The 12,282-nt window shown below is 40.1% G+C and overlaps 1 protein-coding gene across 3 annotated transcripts in view; it reads left to right on the top strand.

The window, feature by feature from the left end:
* DHRS12 (dehydrogenase/reductase 12) overlaps nucleotides 1-12,282 on the top strand; it is a 345,812-nt gene that overhangs the window by 46,027 nt on the left and 287,503 nt on the right. For 2 of the 3 annotated variants that reach the window (XM_044071677.1, XM_044071676.1), the window contains exon 2: nucleotides 10,864-10,997. In XM_044071677.1, the coding sequence (XP_043927612.1) occupies nucleotides 10,864-10,997 (134 nt within the window). Of the gene's footprint in view, nucleotides 1-10,863; nucleotides 10,998-12,282 lie in introns of those variants that run through there. The other variant, XM_044071678.1, reaches the window with a different exon arrangement.

Raw genomic sequence — 12,282 nt, forward strand, 5'->3', positions numbered from 1 at the left:
TCAGCACAGATCCTCGTGGTGGCCTGCAGAGTGATCCAAGCAGCAGAGAGCTAAAGAGTGACTTTCTACCAGATATAAGTATTTTTGTGGCTTTCCCACTGTTATTAAGCTAGCGACTGCATTTCGCCTGTTTTACTGCTACTTTAAGTGATTTCTGCATTTTACACTTTTATTGCACTTTAAGTTACTAATTGTTGCAAATTGTTTCTGTAGGCTACACACTAAAGTGCTAGCGATTTACAGCATTTATAGCATTTACTGTCTGTTTTTTTCCTTGTCTCTGTAAAAAAACAAAAAATCTCTTGTTTCCTCCCTTACTGAACTAGAGTAGTCCAGTTTCAGAGTTGCTGATCCCTGGGCTTTGTTTTTAGTTCCTGTTACTGATCCATTGCCTTATTAGGAAGGAGGGAAGTTTCTTTGCTTACCAGTGGGAGTGGGAAGCACTGAGCAGCCTTTTTGTCCGATTTGGTGAAGTTTCAGCCAGAAACTAGTAGTCCATTGGTCTTTTTGGGCCAATTCCTAGCTCCTTTCAGTCCCCTGCTGTAAAACACACTAAACGTGCGTTTTCCAGCTTGTACCAACTCAGCACAGATCCTCGTGGTGGCCTGCAGAGTGATCCAAGCAGCAGAGAGCTAAAAGAGTGACTTTCTACCAGATATAAGTATTTTTTGTGGCTTTCCCACTGATATTTAAGCTAGCGACTGCATTTCGCCTGTTTTTCTGCTACTTTAAGTGATTTCTGCATTTTACACTGTTTATTGCACTTTAAGTTACTAATTGTTGCAAATTGTTTCTGTAGGCTACACACTAAAGTGCGCTAGCCGATTTACAGCATTTATAGCATTTACTGTCTGTTTTTTTCTTTGTCTCTGTACACAAACAAAAAAATCTCTTGTTTTCCTGCCTTACTGAACTAGAGTCGTCCAGTTTCAGAGGTGCTGATCCCTGGGCTTTGTTTTTAGTTCCTGTTACTGATCCATTGCCTTATTAGGAAGGAGGGAAGTTTCTTTGCTTACCAGTGGGAGTGGGAAGCACTGAGCAGCCTTTTTGTCCGATTTGGTGAAGTTTCAGCCAGAAACTAGTAGTCCATTGGTTGTTTTGGGCCAATTCCTAGCTCCTTTCAGCCCCCTGCTATAAAACACGCTAAACACGCGTTTTCCAGCTTGTACCAACTCAGCACAGATCCTCGTGGTGGCCTGCAGAGTGATCCAAGCAGCAGAGAGCTAAAAGAGTGACTTTCTACCAGATATAAGTATTTTTGTGGCTTTCCCACTGTTATTTAAGCTAGCAACTGCATTTCGCCTGTTTTATTGCTACTTTAAGTGATTTCTGCATTTTACACTGTTTATTGCACTTTAAGTTACTAATTGTTGCAAATTGTTTCTGTAGGCTACACACTAAAGTGCGCTAGCCGATTTACAGCAATTACTGTCTGTTTTTCCTTGTCTCTGTAATAAAACAAAAAAATCTCTTGTTTTCCTGCCTTACTGAACTAGAGTAGTCCAGTTTCAGAGTTGCTGATCCCTGGGCTTTGTTTTTAGTTCCTGTTACTGATCCATTGCCTTATTAGGAAGGAGGGAAGTTTCTTTGCTTACCAGTGGGAGTGGGAAGCACTGTTTGTCTGATTTGGTGAAGTTTCAGCCAGAAACTAGTAGTCCATTGGTCGCTTTGGGCCAATTCCTAGCTCCCTTCAGCCCCTGCTATAAAACACGCTAACGACGTAAAGGCGCGATTTGAGTAACCATCACTGTTGCACACAAGAGCAGCGTTAAACAAGGTTAAACTATTTGGGCCATCTAAATTCCACTCTTCCAATTTTCCCTTAAAACTACCTTCCTCGAGCTGTACTGCTGATCTAACCAGCATATCCTATAACTGAAAAGTTCATCTCTACTTGATTCCCAAGTAGACTATTCTCTATCTGTAAAGCCTAGCACTTACTCCTACAGTACTTGCACCTTGATAAAGCACTCTTATTATAGATAGTACCCCACCAGCCTAAAACCCACTTCCCGGAGTCCTTTGAAAGTCTCTTTATCTACTACTTCTAGTATGTCGAGGGATCAGTTGCTAGTGTCCTCTCCAGCTCAACTGGTGAACCTGGGAATATTGAGGCAATGTTACAACTGCCTCATGTACACAGACAATCCTCTCCTTCTCCCACAAAACACAAATACATGCGAGATGCAACTATACGGCCAAACTGGAGGCTGAGCTCTCTCAACATAGGACTGGCAAGACCAGACAGGAGGAGAAGGTAACCACACACAATACATACCCAGTCACACATGGTACCATCACAACTTCAAATCATACACATACTCACACAAAGACATACTGGAGGCTCTGATCAAAAATTTACCAAAACAGCAGAGGCCACCAAAGCAGACACCCAAACAACTACCACCTCACGACCCAACACATGCAACACATAGACCTCACAGTCAGAGTGTCAAACAGTCACAGCCCTTAAGGCCAAACAAAATGCCAGACACACTTGTCATTGGTGATTCCATAGTCAGACACACTGACGTCCCGCTCACCAGACTGAGTAAAGAGAAGGTCACAGTAAGCTGCCTGTCATCCGCCACATAACGCAAGCACTCAGGTCTCTCAACAGCAGGTACAAGTACGCTCAGTCATTGTCCACGCTGGTGTCAGCGACCTGAGATGTACCTCCTTGGACTACATGAAAAGGGACATCGAGGAGCTCTCTGATTATGTAGCCCAGGCAGGTATGACCCTGACCTTGAGCAGTATCCTACCTTCACCTAGAATGATGCCACAATACAGTGATAAGATGATCAGCTTTAATAATTGGCTTAAATTCTGGTGTCATTCAAAGGGGATCCAATGTCTGTCTGCCTGGGATGACATGCTGGACAAGCCACGCTGCCTTGCACCTGTCACCCTGGGCTTCCGATATTGGCAAAGGCTCTTGCCACCCCCATAGTGCCTTTTAGGCAAGGCTCAAATTCTAAACCTACCACCCTAGAACACCAAAAAGGAAAAAACTAAGGGTAATGCTGCTCAATGCCAGAAGTCTCAATCTCAAGATGCGAGGCCATTCTCAATATGGAGAACATCGATGTCTGTGCTGTGACAGAAACCTGGTTCAAGGCTCCTGAGAGCACCCCAGCACTAACAGGTTTCACCTCATATCATGCGTTCCCCAAAATCCGGACAACACCAAGAAAGGAGGGGTGTCCATATTCATAAAGGACACCCACACCTCAAGGTTGGTGGCAACGCATGATGCATCGGAGACCATCCAGGTGCAATTAACCATAGGCAAGACTGCTCTGCAATTTGTAGCATGTTACAGGCCACCCTCTCAAACTCAGGAACCTCACATGGCCTTCCTGAAAACATTGGAGGGATAAATGTATCTCCAAACACCATCATACTAGGTGACTTTAACTACCCTAATATAGACTGGGAACACTACTCAAGCCCGAACACTCTAACCCAAAGATTCCTGGAGTTCATAAACTCAAATGCCATGGAACAACTAGTCACCATCCCCACAAGAGGAGAAAACATACTTGATCTCATCATCACGAACATGGGATCAAAATGTTCAACACCGAAGTATACCCCTCACTGGTGAGATCAGATCATAAACTAATCTCGCTGGAGGTCCTCATCCCGCCCCACCTGAAACAAAAAGACCACAGTGAAAAACTTCTCAAAGCCGATTTCACACTTCTAAAAACTAGTGTGGTCTCCTTTAAGGCCCCTGAGCCAGTGGTAAACATTACTCAAACCGCTGAATCACTTACAAATGCCTTCTACCAGCACCTACAGGACTGCATGGATCAGGCAATCCCAAACAAAACTAAGACTCTCTGTACCAAAGGCAAGCGTCAGTCTGGTGGACCCCAGCCATAAACAAGCTCTACAACAAAAGGAGGAAGCTACTACAAGATAGAGCAAAATCCTTGAAAGGTAAGACACCTTTGATCATTATAAGTAAAAACTAAGAGCTCTCATAAAATCATCCAAGGCAAATTTTGAGAGAAAAATCGCCAAGGACTCTAAAGAGAATCATAAGGCCTTCTTTAGCTATGTTAGAAACCTAGGAGGAAACTCCCAGATATGCTCAGAATTAGTTCAAAATGATGTGAAAATTACTGAACCTACACACATTGCCAACATACTGTCTGACAGGTTCAGTGCAAACTTCTCCCCTCCCCAAAGGAGAGATATCTATTCCAGAGGATTGTAGCCCCCAAACATCTCCAACGCCCAGGTGAGAACTGCCCTCACTAAGGCAAAAACACAGCATCCATGGGACCGGATGGTGTCCCCGGCTGTGTGCTTCATGAACTCAATGAGGAATTAAACCCACAGTTAGGACAGCTGTTTAATCTTAGCCTCACCTCAGGATCATTACCCAAGGAGTGGCGCCGCGGACTGTGGTCCCACTTCATAAGGGCGGTGCCTCCACAGACCCTGGAAATTACCGCCCCATTAGCTTGACAAGCCTTATCTGCAAAGCCATGGAGAGGATCATAATGGAACTCATAAATAAAGACATAGGGAACTTGCAGACTTTGGATCCAACTCAGTTTGGCTTTGTCAAAGGCAGATCCTGCCTCTTAAACTTGGTTGACTTTTTCGAGACAGTCACCAAGGCCATTGATGAGGGAAAGGCAGTCCATACAGCCTACCTCGACCTGGCAAAGGCCTTCGACACAATACCCCACTCAGGTATCATCGAAAAACTCATCAGCTTGAATGTAAACCCATACATCACAAGATGGGTTGCAAACTGGCTAAGTGACAGAACCCACAGGGTCAGAGTTGCTGGAGCCATGTCAGACTCAAAGCCTGTCACAAGTGGTGTCCCACAGGGCTCAGTCCTGGGTCCACTCTTGTTCGGCATCTACTTTTCTGAAGTACAAGCAAACACAGGAGGGTTATGGCTGACAAAGTTTGCAGATGACTGCAAACTCCATAGTCAACACATCTGACACAGATATCCTCCAGAAGGGCCTCACAGAAATGGATAACTGGTGCCAGAGCCATGGCATGAAGTTAAACGCCAAAAAATGCATAGTCATACCCTTTGGGAAAAACAAGGCTACCCCTAGCTACCATATAGGTGGCAATCCACTGAGCACAGAAAAAGTCATCAGAGATCTGGGGACCCAGGTTGACAGTAGCCTTTCGTTTGACACTCATGTTGCTAAAGTAGTTAGGAAAACCTTCTATATCACCCACCTGATCATGAAGGGATTCACATCTAGATCAAGGGAGATCATCGTCCCCCTGTACTCATCACTTATTAGACCTATGATTGAGTACAATGCCCCGTTCGGAATGTATCTGACCAGACACCTGCTGCAGCTTGAAAGGCCCCAAAAGTTCCTCACCAAAAGGATAAAGGGTCTCAAAAATATGTCTTATGCTGCCCGACTGAAAGAACTCCAGCTCTATTCAGTCTCATACCGCTTGCTCAGAGGTGACCTGTGCCTGACATATAAGGCCATGTCAAACCCAGATTTGATGAATATGCTTCACCTCAAAAATCTAGATCCCTCAGAACCACAAGGCGGAGACTTAAACCTTGACACGGTTATAAATAGAACGTGCTGGAGGGACAGATTCATCACCCAGAGACTCCTATGCTGTGGAACAAAATCCCGGTACATGTGAGGCAGAGCACCTCTCTGGTCTTGTTCAAGAGGAATCTTGACCAATGGATGGGAGATTGCAGATATACCCCAGGGATTACTTCAGCGTCACTGCTTGACAGAGGCACAGCAAAATGATAGGCATAGTTTTTATTCAAACTAAAGGGGTGGCGAAAGCCACATAACTATGGGCTAGGCTTATAAATGCCCTTGGGCAGATAGCCTAGTATGAACCTATGAACCTATGAACCTATTTAATAATGAAATATCAGCTTTAATAGAAACTGGTACATTTTTTACAGTCAAGCTCTTTTGAAAACCAGCTTAATGTAGTTGTAGGAAAAATAGCATATACTCACTGATCCCAAAACTGAATGAGTTACTCCTGCAGCTACCCTTCTCCTTTCAGAAGTTTCACCAAAAATTGTTATATTTTGTGTCATTTCAGTTAAACCCACTTTCACCCTTCTCTAACAAATTGGTTAATATTGAAATATAGCATTGTTTTAATAATACTACTGTGTGTTAATGTACTCGGCACATACTCTGTTCCATAGCGTTTCTCTTATTTGCATAACTTGTTTTCCAAAATTGACCACATTTTAACCCTGTTTCTTGCCTTAATTCTGTTCTTTAGCTTAGAAAAAATGTCAGAATGACACTGAGCAGAACAACTGAGTCACTCAATAACAACTCAGAAACGATGTTAGGGACATCAGTTAGTACCAAGAGTAATTACTATGTCATACAGAGAATTTTAGTAACGGGGATATATTTTGAGAGTGAGTATGTAAGTAAATTATGATCCCTAATGGGAGCCAATACTTGCATAGATGTGGTCTCCCAACAGTAAAGGAGACCCTTGGCCACAACCTCATGTAAGTTTCTAAGAAAGTCACTATGCTGATTAACATTTATAGATAGAATTGTATAACAAACAATACTACTGAATGCTGTCAAAACCACATATTCCTCACTTCTAGAATCAGTACACATTTTTAGGAAAAACTGTGTTTGATCTGCCATGTATCTTTTGAAGAATAGCTGTAAGTACACCTGCACACGTATACCTATGCAAATCAGGCAAATGAATATGCAATGAATTCCATGCTTCTCTAATAATCACAGTTTTAATTGTATATAATCTAATGACAGCTGTCTAATAAAGAAAAAGTCCAATAAATATTCACTGACTTATCAGTGTCAAGAGTGAAATTCCACTTTGCATAAATCTGTAAAAAAAGGCTTGGCTGCTTTTCTGGTATTTTATTACTGACCTGCACTGATCCTTAATGACCAAAGAGTATCCTTTCCAAAAGATTCTGTATTTTAAAACCATTTCCTCATAGTATGTTACAGTTGACAGAATTCTTAGTGCAGAACTCATAAGCAGTTGTAAAATTGTAATCAAGACTGTAGTATGGAAGAGTGTCTTAAATTAAAAATCACGTTTACTTTGTGGAGATTTAATTTTTTTTGTTTGTTTATGCAGTTGTTGTCAAGTCACTCAAATACCTTCATGTATAATGAAATATTCATATTTTGCTGAGGAGTTAGTAGTTTTTGAATCACTTCAGAAATTATAATTTCATTACAGCAGTTCTTTACTTAAACAAGATGTTACCTTTTTGTGTAAGGGTTTTAACTTGGAGTTCCCAAGTACAAATACCCCTATATTGTGTTCAGAATGGGTTGCCTGCCATCTGTTCTGAAGGCTATTCTTTAAATTCTAAATGCCTACAGTTATTATTAGCAAAGTCACATGAAACAGAATTCTTGATTTGTATATCTTATGCTCCCAAGTCATTGGACTGCAATTGTAAGTTGTGTAGTAAGGAAATAATCACATTAATTTCTCACCTTTTATATTTTCTGCTATTTGATATTTGATTAGAAACTAAAAATGCATTTTCCTTGGGTGGTCTGGTTTACTTATTTTGCCTTCCATAAGTAGGCAAATTTGGCTTATCAGTTTGAATCAGTGTAACCTGAAATGGCTATGACTAATATGCTTTCTTCTTAATTATAAGCTGTGGATATACATGTAGGGGAAGTATACATTTTCTTATAAACTAAAGGAGGAAGTATAGACAATTCCTGTCACTTTGTTTCAATTTTTAGCATTGAGGGAGGTGATCTAAATCAGTGTACTGTAGTTTCATGTTACATATTATCAGCTTCGTGTTGCCGCGTGTACTGTGAGCCAAGGATGATCCCAGGTTGATCAGTGGTTTGGGTACTGGACAAGACCTGGTGGGAAGGGTTGGAGTGAACAGCAAGCACAGCATTATCCATACTAGAACTGATAGTGCTCAGAGAAAAACATTATCTACCCCCTGTGGCTTACTTTGTGATAGCATTTCCTTTGGTGGTTCTTTCTCCAGCACGGTTGTTATGGACTATAATCACAAGTAGACTAATTTTGATGGACATCAGTGACTCCCACCCTCACACAGGGTGATGTAGGGTACAACAGCCAGTATTTGGGAAATTAACAGGTTACAGACCAGTAGGAGGAGGTGGATGGTCAGCAAAGATTAGGCGAAACAGCAAATAGAAAAAAATCAGTCAAATTATGTTGTTCAAAACACTTTACATTACATCTTTTTTAGATTCTGTCACATTACAGTTTCTCTGTCTGTCACTACCTGTACATATCACTTTATACAACATTAGTAGCTTTAGATTTGTTTTCCTGCACTCTTTGTTCACCATTTGTACAGGTTACAGCATATTCCTATCCCTCCATCTACTTGTGCATCACTTCCATCATTTTGTTGCAGCCATCTTTAACTTTGCGATAACTGGCAGCATGTTATTTTTTGTTGCAAAGAAGACTTGCTTTTTTCTGTACAGCTGAAATAACCACTTTATTAATTCTTTGTTCATTCACCTTTTATGGTTGTTCTGCTACAACTTATTGCTGTTACCATAAATGTTCCAATACTTGGTGCAATTTTGAAATATTTTTGAAAAAGTTGACTCTTTGGATGCTTTCAGAAAATGTCACTCATCAGTCTGTCTTGTAGTGTTACAGACATTCCTAATCCATGTTGGAAATATTCCACTAGTCTGAACAGTTCCATCAAATATACAAATATACTTCACTTGTTAGTTTCTCTTCTGCAATGCAGACTGTTCTGATATCACTAATGAGTTTGGAGTCAAGTTGTTCTTCAGAATGTGACCATCTGTTTGAATGGTTTTGATGTAGTAATTTATGGTGCAAGCATTCTGCATGAAAATCCATACAGTTTGGCATCCATTACACTGAACACTTTTTATTTTCACTGTCATTAGACAGACTAAAAGGTTCCAGGTTTTCAGTATATGTTAACCAGTTTTCCACATTAACATCTAAAGAAGTAACATTTCCAGTGTTCCCTTTCCATTTCAGGCCTTGCTACAATAACACTTGTGCTGCATGCCACATCTTCTAAATGTAAACATCTAACCTTGAGGTTGTTCAGGTACAGTAATTTATGTGGTCCCATTCACAGTAAGTTGCTCCCAGGTCTGTTTCATACCCATAGTCACTTTGTAAGAATCATTCCATTATATAAATATTAATTAGCCATTTTATTATGCAAATAAAGTCACTGTCCATTTCGATGGCACCATCAGGTTCACATTAATCATGCAGGCACCTTCAAAGCTGGCCTTCTTGTCAGAAGAAGGATTTCATCTTACCTGCTATGCCATTTGTTTGTAGCCTGTAGTCCTAGAAATCTTTTGACCAATGAAAGCTCAACCTCATCATTTATTTATTGTATTTTTAGCAGCATAGCAGTAAAATGTACTGCACATAAACAGAGCGTGAGCTGTAGCTAGTGCTTGTATGCGTGAACGGGCGTTCCTTCGTTGAAGGTTGTGCATTAGGCCCAGCAAGCCAGCACGTAAAACTCTACTGCCAATCATTAGCGGACCGGAGTTCCGCTGTGGCGACCCCTAACCAGGAAAAGCCGAAAGACACAAACAAACAAACTCAGGTACAGCTACAGTGATGTACTCACACAAACGCACATGTGTGTGTACAGAAATGCTCATGTGCTGTAGTGCAGTGGGATCTTATAGAGACTAGTGTGTGGAAGTGGATTTTCCAAGTATTACCTTTCTATGGTAACCTGTGTTGCAGGCTTTGATACCCTGCTCATGTCATGGGAATTTAAGGATGTGTTTAATCACTGGAGTGAGGCAGAAGTGGACTACTTCTGTTCTGGTTCTACTAGTTTTAGCCAAAGATCTCAGTCCAATGCATCATCATACTCCCTTGCAAAAGCCTGCATTGTTATGTGTATGTATTTACACCTTCTTGCAACAAACAGACCTACTACTACTACTTCCAAGATCACTCCAAGTGAAAATGAACAGTGAGGCACATTATTTCCTGCCCCATAGGTCATTTTGGTACTGTAAAAATACTGTTCCTATCCCCCTGTCCTCCTCAGTCCATTGTTCTTGAAATGGGACTGTATATGTTACAGAAAGTGAAGCTTTTCTATAACACTGAGTCACCTAAGTCTGTTCTCTGTGTTTCTGTCTTACAGACTCATGTAAAGTAAAATACCATATTTTAAATTTAATCTTTTAAAAGTAAGACACTTACTTAAACTAGAAGATAATCTTGTTTAGGTTAAAGTTGTTTGACCGTTTTTTAAAACTGGAGAGTTTTGCAGTTTCAGTAATATCTAGTTGACTCATGTAAAGTAAAATACCATACTTTAAATTTAATCTTTTAAAAGTAAGACACTTACTTAAACTAGAATATAATCTTGTTTAGGTTAAAGTTGTTTGACCGTTTTTTAAAACTGGAGAGTTTTGCAGTTTCAGTAATATCTAGTTGACTGTGTTATATCTCTCTGCTACATGACAAACTGAAATAATTAGACATGAATACTTTAGCAATGTAAGTCAAAAAGTACAGAAATTGTGAGCACTTTAATTTTACAGATTTGATCACATTTCTCATCACTATGAGATATATTTGTAAGGGGCAGCAGGTTCTTATTAGATACACCCAAAAGAGTAGACTTGATAGGGAAATTGTTTTCTTTTGCATTACCTTATATAATGTAATGCAGGATAAATGTGTGATGTGATGACTTTGTTTTCTGGTGCTGTATTCCACTTTTCATGAAATATAAGGTATGAAAGTTCATTTTAGCTTATTTCTTTTTCCGGTTACTTATGCATTCATAGATATTTTTGTATCTGGTAAATTTAGGAGCGGGTATGAAGCAGCGGCCAAGCATTTTATTCCATCAGACCTTGAAGTGAATGTAACAGGACGATCCTTTATGATTACTGGTGCAAACAGTGGCATTGGGAAAGCAGTAGCTACAGCGATAGCAAAAAGAGGTGAGCTGATTTACATCATGCTACATTATTTCTTTCTGCTTCTGTGCCTGCGCTTTTGTTATCCGTTCATTATTGTAAATGGTTACATATGCTGAGCAAAACTTTGCCAGATGTGATGCTGTATAGGTCCATATGATTAAGTCCAAGGTACTTACTGGGCCTCTTATTTTAAAAGGGTTCATTAAATCTGTTCATTAAAGTTCATCTCCAATGTTTTTGTTTTTCCCTGCTGGATAAGGGATTCACTTGGCTGTGCACCATGTCTCGCATGTCTAGTGTGAGTATCAGGTAGGGTCAGTCACGATGTGCATTTTTCCTTTATCTATACATTCTTGCTGAGTAGTAAGGTTGGAGTCTGTCTTAAGAGTTGTTGTGTGTATCTTTGTCTTAATTGGACTACTGATCCTATATTACAGAATTATAAAGGTGAGTATGGAAGCAAAGCTGTTCCCTAATATCAAAACAACTAGATAACAAATGTGGGGTTATGTGATGGTGTTAGTGTGGTTAAATGACTACAGCAGGTTCTATTTGTATGTACCACAGGATGAAATTCCACAATACAGTAACAACAGAAAGCTGCAAAAACTGGCCCTTAGTTTCACATAATGTGTGTGATACCCTCAACATTCAGCCCCATGGCAATTGTATAGTGAGGTTAATGTCACAGCCCCCTTTTTTGTGTGACTTATGCTTCTGCTCTGGCAAATAAGTGATAATTGCAAACACAATTTTACAGTATTTTCTAGACACAGTTGTTTATTTTGTTTTTTTGCCAAAGAATCGTAAATAAATAATCCTTTCGCTGAATTCTATACTTTAAATTCAGTATTTGACTGCCCTGTTCTACATTTCTCTTTAGAACTGCTTAGACATTCAAGTTGATTATCAGACATGTTCCGGCACTCATCTTATTTAACTCTGTCACTATTCAGTGACCCCCTCTCACATTCTCACAGCTTTGTGTTACAGTCTGCCATCGCAGGTCTTCAGTATAGACTTCCACACTGACAGCCTTTTTAATGTTTACACTTCAACGGGAAGCAGATAATTTTTCATCCCTATATCATTAATTATGTTTCTCATGTCCAGTATAAACAAAAACACATTTGTCCCAAAGTTATTTGGTTGTTCACAAAGTCACTATCTAAAGCAACCCACTAATACTTTATACTTTAGATAAAACACTTAATCATACTTAACCCAGAAACTTGAGTCTGTGCTCAGAATAAGACTGTAAAATGGACTTAGACTTCTACAGCTTGCAAGTTAAAGAATAGTGATT

The sequence above is a fragment of the Protopterus annectens genome, chromosome 5.part0 (assembly GCF_019279795.1).
Source record: "Protopterus annectens isolate FY-2018-M chromosome 5.part0, PAN1.0, whole genome shotgun sequence".
NCBI classification, from domain to species: Eukaryota; Metazoa; Chordata; order Ceratodontiformes; family Protopteridae; genus Protopterus; species Protopterus annectens.